Here is a 17755-nt window from a genome sequence, read left to right on the forward strand (position 1 = left end):
ACAGTTGAGACACAGTCGAGACAAAAATGCACCTTATGTTCATGAGCTAATTGTGAAAAATATAAACTAGCCTACTTATTGATTGATAATATTTTAGTCTACAAGCTAAGGAAATGGCATGTAGAATGTCATGGGGGAAATCACTTATTTTCAGTATCTATTTTTTGTGGGCAAAAAGTGTGTCAACTGTACTCAGTCTACCTTTTGTATTTTTGTAAAAAAAAAAAAAGGGGGGTTCATTCATGAAAAATTTGTCCACTTTGTCAGAACAACAGACTAGGCCTACAAAAACAACTATTTGTTTGAAGCTATTTTCATCAATTGTACCCGAATCGAGAGTAATCCACACCTCTACGAAATCAATTCAAATCAATCAAATCAAATCAAATCAATCAAATCATTATGCACATTAACAGATAGTTTGCAAATGTCAAGTGCTTCCACCGTCCGGATTTCTACTTCGAATTGTCAAAATAAGGAAACCCAGCTGAAGACTAAGAAATAGACTAGGCGAACGATGAAGTTATTCGTGCTTAAAGAGTTGAATGGAAACCCAGCTTATGGCTAGTTGTTTAGGAAATTAAGCCAAGGCGTACGATTTAGTAGGCTACTTTAAACGGAATAAGGAAGAAGCTATAGCCAAACATAACCAGCCAACACGTTGCACTACTTTCACTTGTTTCACCTCACTCGCACCTGTAGCACTATGACACGAGCTGAGATGAAATCACTTGTTGTCATCCTTTTTGTGAGACTTACACTAACCCTGTTTACTGCATGTAGCACAGAAGGATACAAACCAGTAATAATTGTCCACGGACTGTTCGATGGACCAAAGCAATTCGAAATTCTGAAACGTTTCATTACGAAGGTAAGTGAAACTCATGGTGAAACTACAGTATTTCAAGTTTTAACAATGACTAGGCTACTGAGAAGGACTGTTGTTGGGCTGTTGTCATTCTTGGACACACATCGGCGCAGCGCAGCTCCTCCACTATCAGATTGAGAGCAAATAGCCTATATAATAGGCCTAAAGAGTCAAGCAGCAGCGTTTGAGAGTAGAGTAGCATTAGGCCTACCTGTTGGACAAAAATGCATTCTTGAGGAATTCTTTGCCGTTCTAATGTATATACAGTGTTGCAATGCAACGGGACTTTCCTGCTGTTTTTTGGACATTATTTGTTCTTTATTGCGCCATCTACCTGCCCAACAACGTGGACTACGGGCGGAAACTACCAATTTCCTACAACCTGGCACAAGACATCTATTATGTTCGTTGTGCACTGTCCCTGTTCAAATAAATAAATTACAATAACTGCAGTTATTTTTGTACAGGTCGGCTAAGTGGAGCAGCATACCTCAGTCTCCGAAGCTGTTGCTGATGCAATTTCTATTATCATTGTTGGGGGCCAAGCAGCGAAGCTGCGAGGCAACCCATAGTGATTCTATGTTTTCTTCCCTATTATTATTACGCTTCCGCCATTGAAGTCTATGGCAGCCTATAGAACCGACTGGTCAAAAGTTGTGAAATTTTTTACTCGTATGCCCAATTGCCAAAAATGAGGTATCGTTGGAATCCTTGGACCAAGCCGAGTTCAACGCACCCTATGACGTCAATTTCCGCCATGATGGATTTTCCGCCATTTTGGATTTTGTCAAAAACCTTTAAAAAGTTTCACGCCTCACATAGTTTGTCCGATTTTCACAAAACTTAGCACATAACATCTTCAGACCAAGCCGCACAAAAGTTATAGATTTTCATCTTCGGAACTAAAACCGTTTGCCCGTAACAGCCAAACGAAATATGCGGCGAAGCCGCCAAACAGGAAGTGAGCTCATATCTCAGCAACCCTTTCATCTGTCATAACCAAACTTAGTACATGGACTTATAACCCCATCAGTAGGGCACTCAAAAAATCTGGTGACCTTTGACCTCTAGGGGGCTGTAATTAGCGAAAATGCATTTTGGCCTGTAGCTGTTAATGTGTGTGGAATTAAAACATACTAGTGGTGTCTGGTAGTACTTTTGGATGTCCTCAGGCTGACCCAGGCCAACTTGTGATGTCAACATAATTGATTCGGCCGCCATATTGGATTTAATCAAAAACACTAAAAAGTTTTCACAGGTCACAAATTTCATCTGATTTTCACCAAAATTGGCACAGACCATCTTCAGACCAGGCCTTATCAGTGTTTAATTTTCTGGAACTAAAATTAACCCACGACAAAAGCATTCGCCGTAACAGCCAATCAAAATTGGTGGCGAAGCCGCCAAACAGGAAATTACCTTGTAACTAAGCCAATCTTGGGTTGTTTGGCATGGAACTTGCTGTGACTGCTTAATGCTATATACCCAGAGGTGGGCGAAGTACTCAATTTCAGTACTTAAGTCAAAGTACAGATACTACTGGTCAAATGCATATTCAAAATTGTACTTAAGTGAAAGTACTGAAGTACTTGATTTTAAAAATACTTAGGTATTAAAGTACAATTTGAAATTACAATTGTAAGGTTTAACACTTAAATGCATGCCCCTGACTAGCTTGTATAAGCTGCAGAATAAGGGATTATAGAATGTTACAGAATGAAGAAACCCAACTGACAGAAAAAAAATGTTTATTTTCTATCAAACTGGCTTGACATGAAAGCAACATTCAAGCAACTTTACATCACAGGTCCAACAGTGGCTCATGGTTTCTGAGGGCAAGTAAGGTAGGTGTGTGTGTAGCACAGCCTACTTCATGCTTAAATCTAACCAACCATTTCAAGGAAACAAAAGAGACTACATGGGTGCACAAATTCCCTTTCCACTTTGTGTTTACAGTATAGACAGCCAACCATTTTAAGTAAACTAAACAAGTCTACATGGTGCACAAATTTACTTCCATCACTTAAAATGGTTGCCTGTCTATACTGTAAACAAAACAAGACTACATGGGTCCACAAATTCACTCCCCATCACTGTGTATAGACACCAGAATATGCTTCCCAAGAGGTTGGATGGCTTAATTTTTGTATGCAGTGATGTGGTTTACTTTCGGCAAACAAAGCACGATTTAAAAACGATAGGAATCGTTCATCCATTCAGTAAACTTAAACATTTTGTCGAGATACGGGTCATGGGTGCGAGTAGTACTGACAGGGCATCCGCCTTCATCTCCGTCTCCGTCTACCTCCATCTTGCTGTCGATTTAGGAATAGAGAACGGTTAGACGTTGAACTTGGTTTTATAGCCTAGCGCACAGATGTGACGCAACCGTGATTAGTGATAGGCTGTCACCTGCGAACAAACCATCACATTTTAGAAGAGAGGGGAGGGGGGGACAGAGTTTCGATATAGGCTAGACCTAGTTTATTGAAAGTTAAAAGTAACGAGAGCCTTAACAGAAATGTAGTGAAGTTAAAAGTACGATTTTTTTCATTCAGATGTAGTGAAGTGAAAGTATTTTTTTTAAAATTAACTCAAGTGAAGTACAAATACTCAAAATCTGTGCTTAAGTACAGTACTTAAGTAAATGTACTTCGTTACTGCCCACCTCTGTATATACCTGATGCAACCGCATTGAGTTACATGGCAAATTTGGACTGCTGAACTGACTGCTTGGCCCCCTCATTGCTGCTTGCAGCTATATTTTTGAATAGCATGATTTCTTAGGTCTATAGGCAACTTCCTCTTTCCAGTGAAGTGAGTTGAACATCGATATATCTTTACTAGGCTAGATGCTGATCTCTGAAGCAATCCTTAGGCCTTTCTGTTTTGCTTGTTTCAGATGTAGGCCTAACAATGATCTTACAAGAAGGGAACCAAAAACTGCTTAGGCTTACTTCCTCTTTTTTAGGAAAGAGGAAATTGAAAATGATTTCCAGGTGGATGCTAGGCTGCTTTTTGATTACACTACCTCAGACAATCTCTCTCTCTCCCATTTTTTTGCCACAGTCGCATCCAGGTACTATTGTGTCTGTGATTGACCTGTACAACCACCTCTTCAGCCTGGAACCTCTATGGAAACAAGTTGAGGGCTTCAAGAATGCAGTCTATCCTATCATGCAAAGTGCTACAGATGGAATACATCTCATCTGCTTCTCTCAAGGTAGGCCTATCTCATGTTACATCTTATAACTTCCTTTTTCTTATCTGCATTTAAACAAAATGAGTCTTAACACTTTGTTATACAATGTTATGTCCTGTACAGTGTCCTGTTCTTTAGATTAATTAGCATAGTTACTGACTGGCTGATTTGTTGATTTGTTTAGGTGGTCTTGTATGCAGAGGTCTTATTGCAACACTGGATAATCATAATGTTCACTCTCTCATCCTTCTCTCCTCTCCTTTGGCTGGGCAATATGGAGGTGGGCAGCATTTGTATATTTAGCTATAGGCCTTATAACATAAAACCAAACATATCGGTTTGGTAAATTTACTATTTACTAAAACACTCAACGTTTTCAGACACCGCCTATTTGAAGCTTTTCCCCAAATTGCTGAAGTCAGAGATCTACCGCTTTTGCTACACTCGTTGGGGGCAGAGAGTGTCCATATGTAACTACTGGAATGGTAAGACAGCAGGCTGTGTGTGAGTTAAGTACACATTGTGGGGAAATGTCCAGTAATTAGACAACACTTTAGCTGTTAAATGTCTACCGGGGTGGTTGTTGTCCAATTGGCTACACTTTAAATAAAAGGATAATCTCAGTTATTTTGGTTTTCTCTTAGCTGTGCCCTCCAAGGTCAACCTCCCTTGGGAGTCTGGAGATGACTGTCCATGACCTCTGAGGTCAACTGCCTTAGAGAGTCTGGAGTAGTACCAGCGTTTCTTTTAATTAACTTTCTTTATGATTACAGCTTTTTTCTTTATTCTACGTAATTTATCAAGAATACCCTGCTTATGGTTATGGTTATGGATACACTTTTGTCCAAAGCGACATGCAAATACAAAACAATAAAATACTTAAATTAAACAGGGAACAGAATGAGATGTTGGTCAGACTATAATAAGGTGAATAGCAATAATAAGCAATGTCAATTCAATCAATATCCTAATGAAATAAACAATGAAAATGAGGGAAAAAGCAATAATAAACAATAATGTCCATTCAATCAATAATATAAAAACAAGCATGGTAAAACTACATTAAGGAGAATATCAATAATAAAACAATAATGTCAAATTAATCAATAGCCTAATATAAATAAAACAATACCATAACGCATAAAAAGCGCTTAAAGAAAAGTGCATGTTGAACAGATATGCCTTTAGACCCCTCTTAAACGAACCAAAACTATCACAGGATCGGAGAGCACTGGGCAACTCATTCCACCAACATGGAACCACTGAGGAAAAGAGTCTTGAATTAGACCTAACGTTTATGACTGTGACTGCTTAGTCCTTTAAATAATGGTAAGACTCTGCTCTCATGCTTGCCTAGGATGCTTGCGTGATGTGTAACCTGTCTCCGGCGTCGTGAATAAAGCTTTGTACTGTGCCGTACGGTCGGCTTGCCTGTGGGATACTTTTTGCCTCTTTGTGGATTAATACTTTATTTTTACCACAACGTCTTCTCTCTTGAGTGGCTATCCCAGTTGTTTTAATGTTCGTTGAAGTGTTCTCAGGCTTATTTTCTATAGGCCAAACAGGTCCACAGACGATGTGATAGCATTTGCTTTGAACACTGCTCTTTCTCACCTGGATAAGTAAAACACCTATGTACGGATGCTCTTCATCGACTACAGCTCCACTTTTAACACCATATTCCATCCAGGCTGATCATGAAATTGAGAGACCTGAACATCAGTTCCTCTCTGTGCAGTTGTATCCTTGACTTCCTGACTGACAGGACACAGGCAGTACAGCTGGGTAACATCATCTCCTCCACTCTAACACTCAGCACTGGTGCACTACTGAACTATTGTCTGATGTTGTCCTCTGTTAATTCATGAGTGAACTTAGCAGACATGTGGTGCCAGGTGCCTGTAGAGGCACACCTGCTCCCTGGTCCTGGCTTCTAGCTTGTCCATCCTGCACCAGTCAGAAAATATCAGCAGCATGTGCAAGGCTGGAAAATTTTCATTTTGACTTGACACCCCGCGCGTGCAAGGCCGGGAACGTCAACTAGAAAGGGGGCTGAATGGTATTAAAAATAAACTAGAAATGCAATTCCAAGGAATTACCAGTGCATGAAAATGCTAAAGTTGTGATGTAAAATATCATGTATAGTTAAAACAGATAATACAGAGATGGTTACTACGGTGATGCTAGGATAGACATGATGGTTGCATAGCTTAATAAAAGTTGATAGTTTAAAAGTAGACTGTTTAAAAGCTGAATGTAGATAGTTTAAAAGTTGTTGATAGACAGTAGATAGTTTAAAAGTTGTTGATAGACAGCTAGTTTAATAGATAGTTTAATAATAGCTTAAAAGTAGACCGTTTAAAAGTTGAAGGTAAAGTTTAAAAGTTGTTGACAGACTGGAAGTTTAATGAATGTTGATATTCAAATAGTTTAATGGCTGTGTATAGGTAGATATTTGACGATAACTAAAAAGTTGGAATGGCTCTAATGTTTGCTAGCAGTTATGCTAAGATTTTTAACTATGCTAACCATGCTACTTAGCTAATGTTTTATAGCAGTGTTAGCAATGCTAACCATGCTACTTAGTTAACTTAGCTAACTTTTTCTAGCAGTTTAATGAATGTTGATATTCAAATAGTTTAATGGCTGTGTATAGGTAGATATTTGACGATAACTGAAAGTTGGAATGGCTCTGATGTTTGCTAGCAGTTATGCTAAGATTTTTAACTATGCTAACCATACTACTTAGCTAATGTTTTATAGCAGTGCTAGCAATGCTAACATGCTAACCATGCTACTTAGCTAATGTTTTCTAGCAGTTTTGTTAAACATGCTAACTATGTTAGCAATGCTAACTATGTTAACCATGCTACTTAGCTAACTTAACTAACGTTTTCTAACAGTTTTGCTAAACATGCTAACTATGCTAGCAATGCTAACATGCTAATTATGTTAACCATGTGACTTAGCTAACCTAGCTAATCATTTTTAGCAGTTATGCTAACTACGCTAACTAGCATGCTAACAATGCTAACTATGCTAACCATGTTACTTAGCTAACTTAGCTAATCATTTTTAGCAGTTTTGCTAAAAAATATTCAATGGCTGAACAGTTAAAAAGTTCAGTAGTTTAAAGGGTAAAATTGTTTAATAGTGAAATATTGTAGTGAGGACTTTTATTTTGAAACAGTTTTTGTCAGTCACTCTCACATGACACATCGTACCCTGGATCAGCTGTTTCCCCACCAACTGAGATGCAGGGTCAAGCATGTATTAGACTCCCTGCAGTTCGACAAAACATTGGTGTGGATGATCATGCGGCCCTCTATATACTCCATCAGGCTTTTTTTACAGTGCATTAAAATGCACTGTACTGTTCTTCCAAGGCAACAACAACAACTTCTTATTATTATTCCGCTTACCACTTTTTCCGTACGCAATTTCTCTTGAACAGCCAAACAGGTCCACAGACGATGTGATAGCATTTGCTTTGAACACTGCTCTTTCTCACCTGGATAAGTAAAACACCTATGTACGGATGCTCTTCATCGACTACAGCTCCACTTTTAACACCATATTCCATCCAGGCTGATCATGAAATTGAGAGACCTGAACATCAGTTCCTCTCTGTGCAGTTGTATCCTTGACTTCCTGACTGACAGGACACAGGCAGTACAGCTGGGTAACATCATCTCCTCCACTCTAACACTCAGCACTGGTGCACTACTGAACTATTGTCTGATGTTGTCCTCTGTTAATTCATGAGTGAACTTAGCAGACATGTGGTGCCAGGTGCCTGTAGAGGCACACCTGCTCCCTGGTCCTGGCTTCTAGCTTGTCCATCCTGCACCAGTCAGAAAATATCAGCAGCATGTGCAAGGCTGGAAAATTTTCATTTTGACTTGACACCCGCGCGTGCAAGGCCGGGAACGTCAACTAGAAAGGGGGCTGAATGGTATTAAAAATAAACTAGAAATGCAATTCCAAGGAATTACCAGTGCATGAAAATGCTAAAGTTGTGATGTAAAATATCATGTATAGTTAAAACAGATAATACAGAGATGGTTACTACGGTGATGCTAGGATAGACATGATGGTTGCATAGCTTAATAAAAGTTGATAGTTTAAAAGTAGACTGTTTAAAAGCTGAATGTAGATAGTTTAAAAGTTGTTGATAGACAGTAGATAGTTTAAAAGTTGTTGATAGACAGCTAGTTTAATAGATAGTTTAATAATAGTTTAAAAGTAGACCGTTTAAAAGTTGAAGGTAAAGTTTAAAAGTTGTTGACAGACTGGAAGTTTAATGAATGTTGATATTCAAATAGTTTAATGGCTGTGTATAGGTAGATATTTGACGATAACTAAAAAGTTGGAATGGCTCTAATGTTTGCTAGCAGTTATGCTAAGATTTTTAACTATGCTAACCATGCTACTTAGCTAATGTTTTATAGCAGTGTTAGCAATGCTAACCATGCTACTTAGTTAACTTAGCTAACTTTTTCTAGCAGTTTAATGAATGTTGATATTCAAATAGTTTAATGGCTGTGTATAGGTAGATATTTGACGATAACTGAAAGTTGGAATGGCTCTGATGTTTGCTAGCAGTTATGCTAAGATTTTTAACTATGCTAACCATACTACTTAGCTAATGTTTTATAGCAGTGCTAGCAATGCTAACATCTAACCATTTCTTTAAGAGTTTTGTTAGCTAATGTTTTTCTGGCGGTTAGCAGTTTTGTTAAACATGTTAACCATCGCTAACTATGTAGCAATGCTAACTATGTTAACCATGCTTTTTTTCTTAACTAACGTTTTAACAGTTTTGCTAAACATGCTAACTATGCTAGCAATGCTAACATGCTAATTATGTTAACCATGTGACTTAGCTAACCTAGCTAATCATTTTTAGCAGTTATGCTAACTACGCTAACTAACATGCTAACAATGCTAACATGCTAACTATGCTAACCATGTTACTTAGCTAACTTAGCTAATCATTTTTAGCAGTTTTGCTAAATGTTACAATGGCTGAACAGTTAAAAAGTTCAGTAGTTTAAAGGGTAAAATTGTTTAATAGTGAAATATTGTAGTGAGGACTTTTATTTTGAAACAGTTTTTGTCAGTCACTCTCACATGACACATCGTACCCTGGATCAGCTGTTTCCCCACCAACTGAGATGCAGGGTCAAGCATGTATTAGACTCCCTGCAGTTCGACAAAACATTGGTGTGGATGATCATGCGGCCCTCTATATACTCCATCAGGCTTTTTTTACAGTGCATTAAAATGCACTGTACTGTTCTTCCAAGGCAACAACAACAACTTCTTATTATTATTCCGCTTACCACTTTTTCCGTACGCAATTTCTCTTGAACAGTTTAACCCTTAGAACCCGATTGACGCAAAGTGCGTCAAAAAACACACCCTTTCTTCTCTGTTACATTGCTCCGCGACTGTTCATCGCAACGAGATAAAACCTTTATTGCATGACAGAGAAGAAGTGGGGCTTTCCAAAGAGACTACGCACTTGTCTGTACGATCAAGTATGAAAAAAAAAAAAATCATGAAATTAAATCAAATTGCATCATATTTACAGTCTATACTTCTCTCATGCTTCACCTGCGCACCCATTACTCTCGCTTTGAATTACTCGCGAACCCGTGATCGCATAGATATGGCAAGCATATCAGATGAAAGAGGAGAAACAGGGCTATCCATTGGCACCATGGATATCGATCTTTTCTGGCTTATAAAACAGACGAAGTGACTGCAAAATATTAACGTCATGTACACAAACCAACGCTGCACACCCATTACTCGGAGTAATTACTCGCGACCCGTGATCGGATATATATGCCACGCATGTTAGATGAAAGAGGAGACACAGAGCTATCATTTGATACCAAATACAACCTTCTGGGTTATAAAACAGACGAAGTGACAGCAAAATAATAACTTCATATAGCTGGACTTACCCCACATTTTTGTCTGTTTTTGTGGCAAAGCATGTTTATAATCCAACACTATCGCGGTGTTTCTCTATGGCAAAAACATGTTCATAATCCGGTTTTGAGATCCTAGCAAATTCCTGCATGGCATCCAATTCAAGGCTCACATTGCATCCCAATTTGTTCAACAAAGAAACACCTTTTTTTTGCCTTTACTTTGTTCATGGCAATGCAGTAAAAGTTGAGAATCATCATGAGTGCATACACCATAGTCACACATGCTAACAGGCAAACTTGGGTCAAGTCAGGTCAGATCAGTTCGTGTCACAATATATGGAGCGCAGAATGGTCATTTTTCATCGCTAAATAAAAAATGGCATTTATTTCCGTAAATCACACACCACATATTTCTGTAAATTGCTCAGCCCCAGAGTATCCCTCCAACATGGCAATTATATTGTCCGTTTCAGGACAGTCAGCCCTACACACACATGAAATGCATGTAGAGCTATGAGCTTGCTGTGGTGAGATACAGGTCAAAATATAAGAATTTTTATAATATGATTTTTATATTTTAATTCTTTAAAAATCTAAATAAAATCAATGCTAGTACTAATACATGAAATGTATTAGACTCTGCTGAAAAAAACTATAATATGTGTGTGTGGCACTTACAATGACCAGACTAAATCCTTATGAATAAAGGTAGTGAAAATGCCCTAAAAACAGCTTAGGGTTCTAAGGGTTAACTTAGAAACTTCGTTCTTTGTAACGTAGGTCTTCAAACGGACCAAGCTGCTATGTCTTTTCAACTTTGAAACTTTTATATTTTTTAAACTATTTAAGAAAAATCCCCATAGACTTAACATTGCCGATTGTGATATCATAATACGGCCGTTAAGCAATTAGAATCCTATGGCAGGTGTTTAGGCCACCTGGATCAACTGCCAGTCTCAGGCTTTAAGCATACAAACTGGCCCTATTAAGACTACACATCCTGTTCAACTGCTTCCTGGTCTGTAGCCGCAAATAAAGCAAGCACTTGACTGACAGCGTAGAAGTGATTGGTGTTCTCTGGAATGAGTCTAGAGTATGGCCTATCATAACGCTATGCTTTAAAGTAGCCAGTACTTCATTAAATTTTTTAAATTGTAGTGGGGACAAATACCGTTTGTCTTTCAGATGTAGAGGAGTAAAGATCATAAGTTTAAGGGTGATGAAGGGCCCACTGGGTTTCTTTTCCCTGGGGTCCCCAAAAGTGCCTTGAAACGGCTCTGGTCAAGCTTGCAGTGACTTCATGTATGTCCCATTCTTGTGAACACAATATCTAATGCATTATTTGAATAACTGAAACTGAACTAGTGCACAGAGGCATACAATCTTTGTATGGTTTGGTTGAGTGTTGAAGTCTGGCCATTGTATTTTCTGTTTTCCTGTCTTCTTTTTAAGTGGTGTAATAGTATCTAGGGTTGATTAGAGTACATGTTTAACACTGTAGAGTACACTAGTTTGAACACTATAACACTATGCTGTGGTTATTGACACTGATGCTTGTCCATAAATCTACATTACATTACATTTAGCAGACACGTCTTGGCCAAAGTGACTTACATATGTCAGCTATATTACAAGGGATCACATTGTCCCCGGAGCAACTTGGGGTTAAGTGCCTTGCTCAAGGGCACAACGGTGGAAGCCGGGAATTGAACCAACAACTTTCAGGCTACTAAATCTAAAACAACATGAGTGGAATGCAAGGTTTTTTATAAATGATTGCACTTTGCTGTTAGCTCTTGTGATAATAATGAGTCGTATCATTTCCTATCAAAACTGAATGGCGAGCCAAGTGCAAACTATCAACAAGCAAAGTTCTGCAAAATTTGCATGAAAGTTATTTTGTGGTGTGTTGAAACATTGAGCTGACTCATCCCTTTGTTGTTAAATAAGCAAAATGATTTTGCCTAGTTTAAATTATTAAATTAGCCTCAGTTAGACTTTAGACTTTGCACTTTGCCCATCATTCAAATTCGCCCATGAGCTCTATGGTCTAACCCAAATGTATCACATTTTTCTTACTGTTGTCTTGCTAGCTATATGGGAGGTAAAACTGGACAAAAATGAAATTGAAAAAATAAAGTAAACCAATAAAATGAATATGCAAACCTCTTTTTGCCATTTCTTTTTCACCATATACTGTATGCACAAATACCCTGCCAAACATGTAGATGTGACATTAAATGCCGACATTTTGCATTTCATTTTCCTCATGGTGTGCATTTTTAAACAGCCATTTATCATTGCATATTCATTGCCATCCTGGTATTTAATTACCATATTTAAAATGGAAAACCTCATTGAGAAAAGAAAACCTGAAATTCACATGCATAAAAAAGCAAACAAACATCTACTGGCAATTAACTTTTCATTTTCCACTTTGCATTTTCATTTTCAAATTCACCAAGATGCAAATAGACTGTATGTGAATTACTAGTAGGTGCGCTAGAACTATGGAAAAGCCAGTGGAAGGTAGCTGAAAGCAGCATGGCAAACTTAAGATAGAAAGTACCGGTAATGGCAATGTGAGATTATGAGGCTGGTGAGGTTGGAATGCACGCTAGCCAAATTATTTGCCCAAGATCATACATCTTATTATCTGAGATACAGATGTTCTTTCACAACTACTAGTTTAACCGGTGGGCTACCTAACATTTTGTTTACTTATCATTTAATTTTTGTCCCGATTTACCTCCCATAGCCAGCTACTCCTGGAGACTAAAGACCTGCTGCTTATTTACCAGTTAGTGTCAGGAAATAGGGTGTTTACTCTCTTCACAGGAAAATAGAGCTTTGCAGTGTATTCAGCAGTCATTCTAATATTCACACACTTGCTTCCATGTTTTCCACAGACCCACATCAGAGAGAGAGATATTTGAAAACGGGTAGTTTCCTGGCTCAGCTGAATGGAGAGACGGCACACCAGAACAGTACAAGTAAAATATATTGAGTAAATTTCCATTTAGGATTCTTGTGCAGATAGACTGTTCATTTTACACTTTGATGTGTGGAGTAATGCATTGGTAATTTTCTTACTAGATGGTTTGCTAATAATTTCAGGCATACAGATGTAAAGATTGAATTTCTTGTGCTATTAGTTGGGGACCTCCAATACTAACCAATTGACAACCTAGTCAATAATAATAAAACATGGTGCATGATATGATAGCAATGCACAGTTGGCTGATAACAGCCGCAATATGCATTGCATGCTGTACCAGGAGGCACACCCTCACATTTGGTGTCTGCAGCCTATCAATTGCCTGGGTTAATCAATACATCATAAGAGGTTGCAGGAAGAACGCATAACTGGCTGGTGACCGCCGCTACATACACCACATGTTGTACTCGGCATCCGTAAAGACACTCCACAGTACAACATTCTTCTTCAAGTAGTTCAATTGGTAAACACAACAACATGAGCATCGGGAAACAACATCAACAGCAGAGCTGATGTTTTCAGTGTGGTTTTCAATTAAGAAGGCAACTTCCTTCCTCAGTGTTTCGTTGAATAAGACCCACAACACAAGGCAACAAAAGTTGAAGTCCATAAGTTTAATTTTATATTACGTTTCAAATTATAAATTCAAAATCAATAATTTTACTTCTGCATCATCTAAACCAGTGTTTCTGTAGCAAAGGGAGAGAGCTTGAACCCAGGTCTTCGGGGCACTAAACCTGCAGCTTGACCGCAACGCCAAAGAGCCAGGCCAGTTGGTATCGCAGTCAGAGTGCATCCTCAACTGCAGTGACGGTACTCTGTCACACTTTCCCAAGCTTTTTCAGGCCAAGGACCTTTTAACCAACAAAAAAAAGTCATGGACCACCTTATTCCCTAATTATCCTAGCCTGGAAAGCCAGCCCGAACTTAGCCCCACCCACATAATTTGAGGTCGGAAAGTTCGGTCTGGACTAGCAACTATGGCTGATTTTGTTTGCAACAAAAACACTGTCGCTAGAAGCTAGACATTTTGCTATTACGTCTGTTGTACAAGATATTGACCAGACAACAATGTTAAGGCATTTGTGGAGAAGAAGGATGATTCGGGTGTTCTTCTTACAGCTCACACTATTTCGTTGCTCTGATTGGTTAGGTCTATCCAATTGAGTGCAAAGGCATTTCCCCCCCTGTATCGGTTGAAACACGCCCCATAATAACATCCCAATGGAGCAGTATCAGACTCAAATTCTGACTAGAATTGAGTATGACGACGTCAGGCTATAATTATCCTGAAAAAAATAGGCCTACTTCAACAGTATATTACGTAAGCTTTGCATTTTGCTTGTGTTAAAGGTTTCATTTGATTTTTTTTTAACTAACCCCTTCTTCACAGTTTGATTATATTTATGTTTCTAGTATGCTAATTGTATTCCACATTTTCTATCACATTTTTAACATTAACTAAAATTGTAAACTGGCATTGCTACATATGCAGTATCACAAAATTGTCAGCTTGTTGAAGTCTGTCAGGACCACTAAACAGACAATTCAAATAATACTGTTTGGGTTTACATACAAATTCACATACTGTACAAACTCACAACTTTGGAATCGCGTATAGGTACCGGTAGAAATACTGATATAAAATAAAATATTTGCCCACATCTACTTGTGGACCACTAAGGATAGCTTTCGGATCACCAGTGGTCTGCAAAACAAGAAACAATGATCTATACTCATATAAGCACTAAACTGAAGCTTCCATATACATTATTATTCTGCATAATCTAAACTCATAAACAGTTTACTTACATTTAAGCTTCCACACATATACTATACGTTGATTTAAACTTGTTGTTGTACAAATAACTTTAGAAGTTTGTTTTGAACACGTAAACATCATAATAATCATGTGGATCTGGTCCCCCACTCCAAAGGGTTGACTGAAGTGTATTTATGTATTTTAACTCTTATCTTTACCTTTTTCAGGGTGGCGTGAAAATGTGTTACGAATCAAAACACTGATACTGATTGGAGGTCCTGATGATGGAGTAATTACGCCATGGCAGTCAAGGTCTGCTTACAGTGAAATTATTTTACCTGTTTGTCTGCTGTCTATTTCTGAGCAGCAGAATGCTAGAGATGATGCACCTACATGACTGCTTTGTGCTGATATTATTCTGACTGCTTATTCACCATTGCACCCAAGATTACAATGTTTTTGTAGTATGGTCTCTAGGATGCCCATCAACCCAGGCCATGACCACTCAATTGTGGTGTAGCACCACCTAGTGGCAGCAGTACAAAATCTGACACTTCAATCATCCATTTTCAATTTCAGTTTTGAATCTGGCATGATTACACTTGGATTAATTTGCTCACATCTCCAAGTTTAATTTGGCTCACCCAATAAAAAGGCTGCCAACAGTCAATCAAAATTCAACAGCCAAAACGGTTTGTGCTAGGGGTGTAACGGTACACAAAAATGACAGTTCGGTAGGTACCTTGGTGTGGAAGTCACGGTTCTGTAAATTTTCGTTATAGTAAGCCTAGAAGTACTGCTATCTTAACATTCACTGACAATATTGCTGATGCTCAACATATAGGCTTTAAGCAGGAATAGTTATGGAAAGATGTCAAATGTTGATGTTAATGTACTAAACTGACATATGGTTCTTCACTTAAAGCAGCACTAAAGAAGATGTTCTCTCAGGGTCCCCCTACAGCTGAGAAGCGCATAACAAATGAACTAAATATGCATCTATTGCAACAAAGTGTAAACATAACTTCGATACAATATAGAGGAAATGCACCGACAGCAGTCTGTAGAAAGAGAGCGCTGAATTCCTGTAGCATAACAGCTTTTTTCCATTTCGATTTGTTTGAGTTTGAGTGTGGCAGAAGTGTCGTTCGCCCTATTGAGAGTTTATGTGCCATCAAATGATTTTGGAAATCTTATTTTAAGGTAAAAAAAAACTCTTTAGGGGGCTTTTAATATGTTTTTGTGGGAACTCACTCAAGTATGAAACATGGCCCACATGCAATACAGCCGACTGCATTTGGTATATTCAGTGTTTAACTGCATAACTGTCTCTCATAAAACCCTTTCCTTCTTCTCTAGTCTGTTTGGTTTTTATGACAAGAATGAAAACATTGTTGGAATGAAAGACATGGATGTAAGTACTAGCATTTTAGAACACATAATAGAGTTCACAAAAAAGTCAGTGTTTTTAACACAGATGGATTCATTAAACTTGGAAAATAATTCGATTTTTAATAATTGTTTATGCATGAATTAATCTAACACTCAACCAAGCCAAACTAAGAATTTGTTTGTCACTGATTCTCATGATCTTTCCAATGTGTTTTCAGTGGTATATCAAAGATGTGTTTGGGCTGAAGACACTGCATTCAAGGGGAGATTTAAAGGAATACATTTATTCTGGTGTCTTGCATACAAAATGGCATGCAAACTATACTGTGTATAATGAAAGCATAGATGAGTGGCTGACTTAAAACCTTTTTCTTTCTGTTTCACTAGTGACAGACATGCAACTTTGTAGTTTATCAATTAAGTAGGTTTCTGCTTTATCAAAATGTCCCCTGCAAATTTAATACATTTCTTCAAATATCACAATAATCTATCTATTATCTAATCTATTATGTCTGTTAGATTAACCAACTGTACAAATACTAATATTCTAATGGTCCAATAGTGCATATGGAATAAAGTAGGCTATTTTTTAGCGATGGTGCTGCTTCTCATGACATGACATCTGTGATTCTGAGACTGATGGACCCTAGCGATACGCCACCATTTGGGGAAATACGCTCATTTTCCACCTCCCCTTGAGTTAAACTATTGAGTTTTACCTTTTTCCAGTTCATCCAGCCGTTCTCTGAGTCTGGCGATACCACTTTTAGCTCCAGCCTAGTATAGATCATTGAATCAGATTAGACCATTAGCATCTCGCCCACTAGCATCACGCTTAAAAGTGACTAAGATTTCTGGTAATTTTCCTATTTAAAACTTGTCTCTTCTCAAGTGTAATAACTAACAGAAAAGGAAACGTGGCGATTTATAAGTTGATTTGACATGGAACTATATTCTCATTCTGTCGTTATAATCAAGGAACATTGCAAGTTTTATAACCTACGGGGACTATTTTCAGGTGCTGCGTGATATCTTTGTACTGCTGTGCCCATGGCACGTTCGCAACATTCCTTGATTATTACAACATGAAGGGATGGACATCGAAGAGAAATACCTGGATAGGCAGTTACAGGCTACAGAAAGAAGATGCAGAGAGTGATCTCCCATCATCTTCAACTGGGTAAAAATGTTTATGTGTGTGTGTGCATGAACGCACATGCACATTTCAGGTCCCTGACAGATAAAGTGTAGGTGCTTCTCTGACACTGTCCTATCATTTCTACACAGACATAGGGAGACGCCAGCTCTAATAGCGTTTACAGACTGATGACTGCCTTGAATTAACTGAGTTAGCCTACAATTTTGCTGAGCTCAGATTGTGTAATAGTGTTCAAAAATTTTAATATTACCTGGAACAGAACTAATTACCTGTGTTACCAATGGCCACCCTTATAGAGACTTTGTTTTTGAAGAAGCCTGCATATTCTTTGCATCTTAGAGAAGATCTTTGCATCTTTCGTTCATCCAAGGCTTCAGTTTACAGGGCCTTTTTTAGTCTTTAAAGGAGCCACTCTGTCAAGCAGAGCAC

At 38.2% G+C, this 17755-nt stretch overlaps 1 protein-coding gene across 1 annotated transcript; it reads left to right on the top strand.

Annotated features, from left to right (window-relative positions):
• Positions 1-587: 587 nt before the first annotated feature.
• ppt2a.2 (palmitoyl-protein thioesterase 2a, tandem duplicate 2) lies at positions 588-16843 on the top strand. The gene is made up of 8 exons (XM_048261290.1): positions 588-871; positions 3938-4091; positions 4255-4350; positions 4451-4555; positions 12925-13008; positions 15003-15087; positions 16135-16189; positions 16386-16843. Exons 1-8 carry the CDS (start codon positions 707-709, stop codon positions 16527-16529), a joined length of 888 nt encoding a protein of 295 aa, XP_048117247.1. The 5' UTR covers positions 588-706; the 3' UTR covers positions 16530-16843.
• Positions 16844-17755: the final 912 nt, after the last annotated feature.

The sequence above is a fragment of the Alosa alosa genome, chromosome 13 (assembly GCF_017589495.1).
Source record: "Alosa alosa isolate M-15738 ecotype Scorff River chromosome 13, AALO_Geno_1.1, whole genome shotgun sequence".
Classification (NCBI taxonomy): domain Eukaryota; kingdom Metazoa; phylum Chordata; class Actinopteri; order Clupeiformes; family Clupeidae; genus Alosa; species Alosa alosa.

Bases quoted from the DNA above. Each gene is read 5' to 3' on its own strand.
- ppt2a.2 (XM_048261290.1), top strand. From the start codon at position 707: ATGACACGAGCTGAGATGAAATCACTTGTTGTCATCCTTTTTGTGAGA. The intron at 4,092-4,254 runs GTAGGCCTATCT...TGATTTGTTTAG, and splicing joins TCTCATCTGCTTCTCTCAAG to GTGGTCTTGTATGCAGAGGT. The intron at 13,009-15,002 runs GTAAAATATATT...TACCTTTTTCAG, and splicing joins GGCACACCAGAACAGTACAA to GGTGGCGTGAAAATGTGTTA.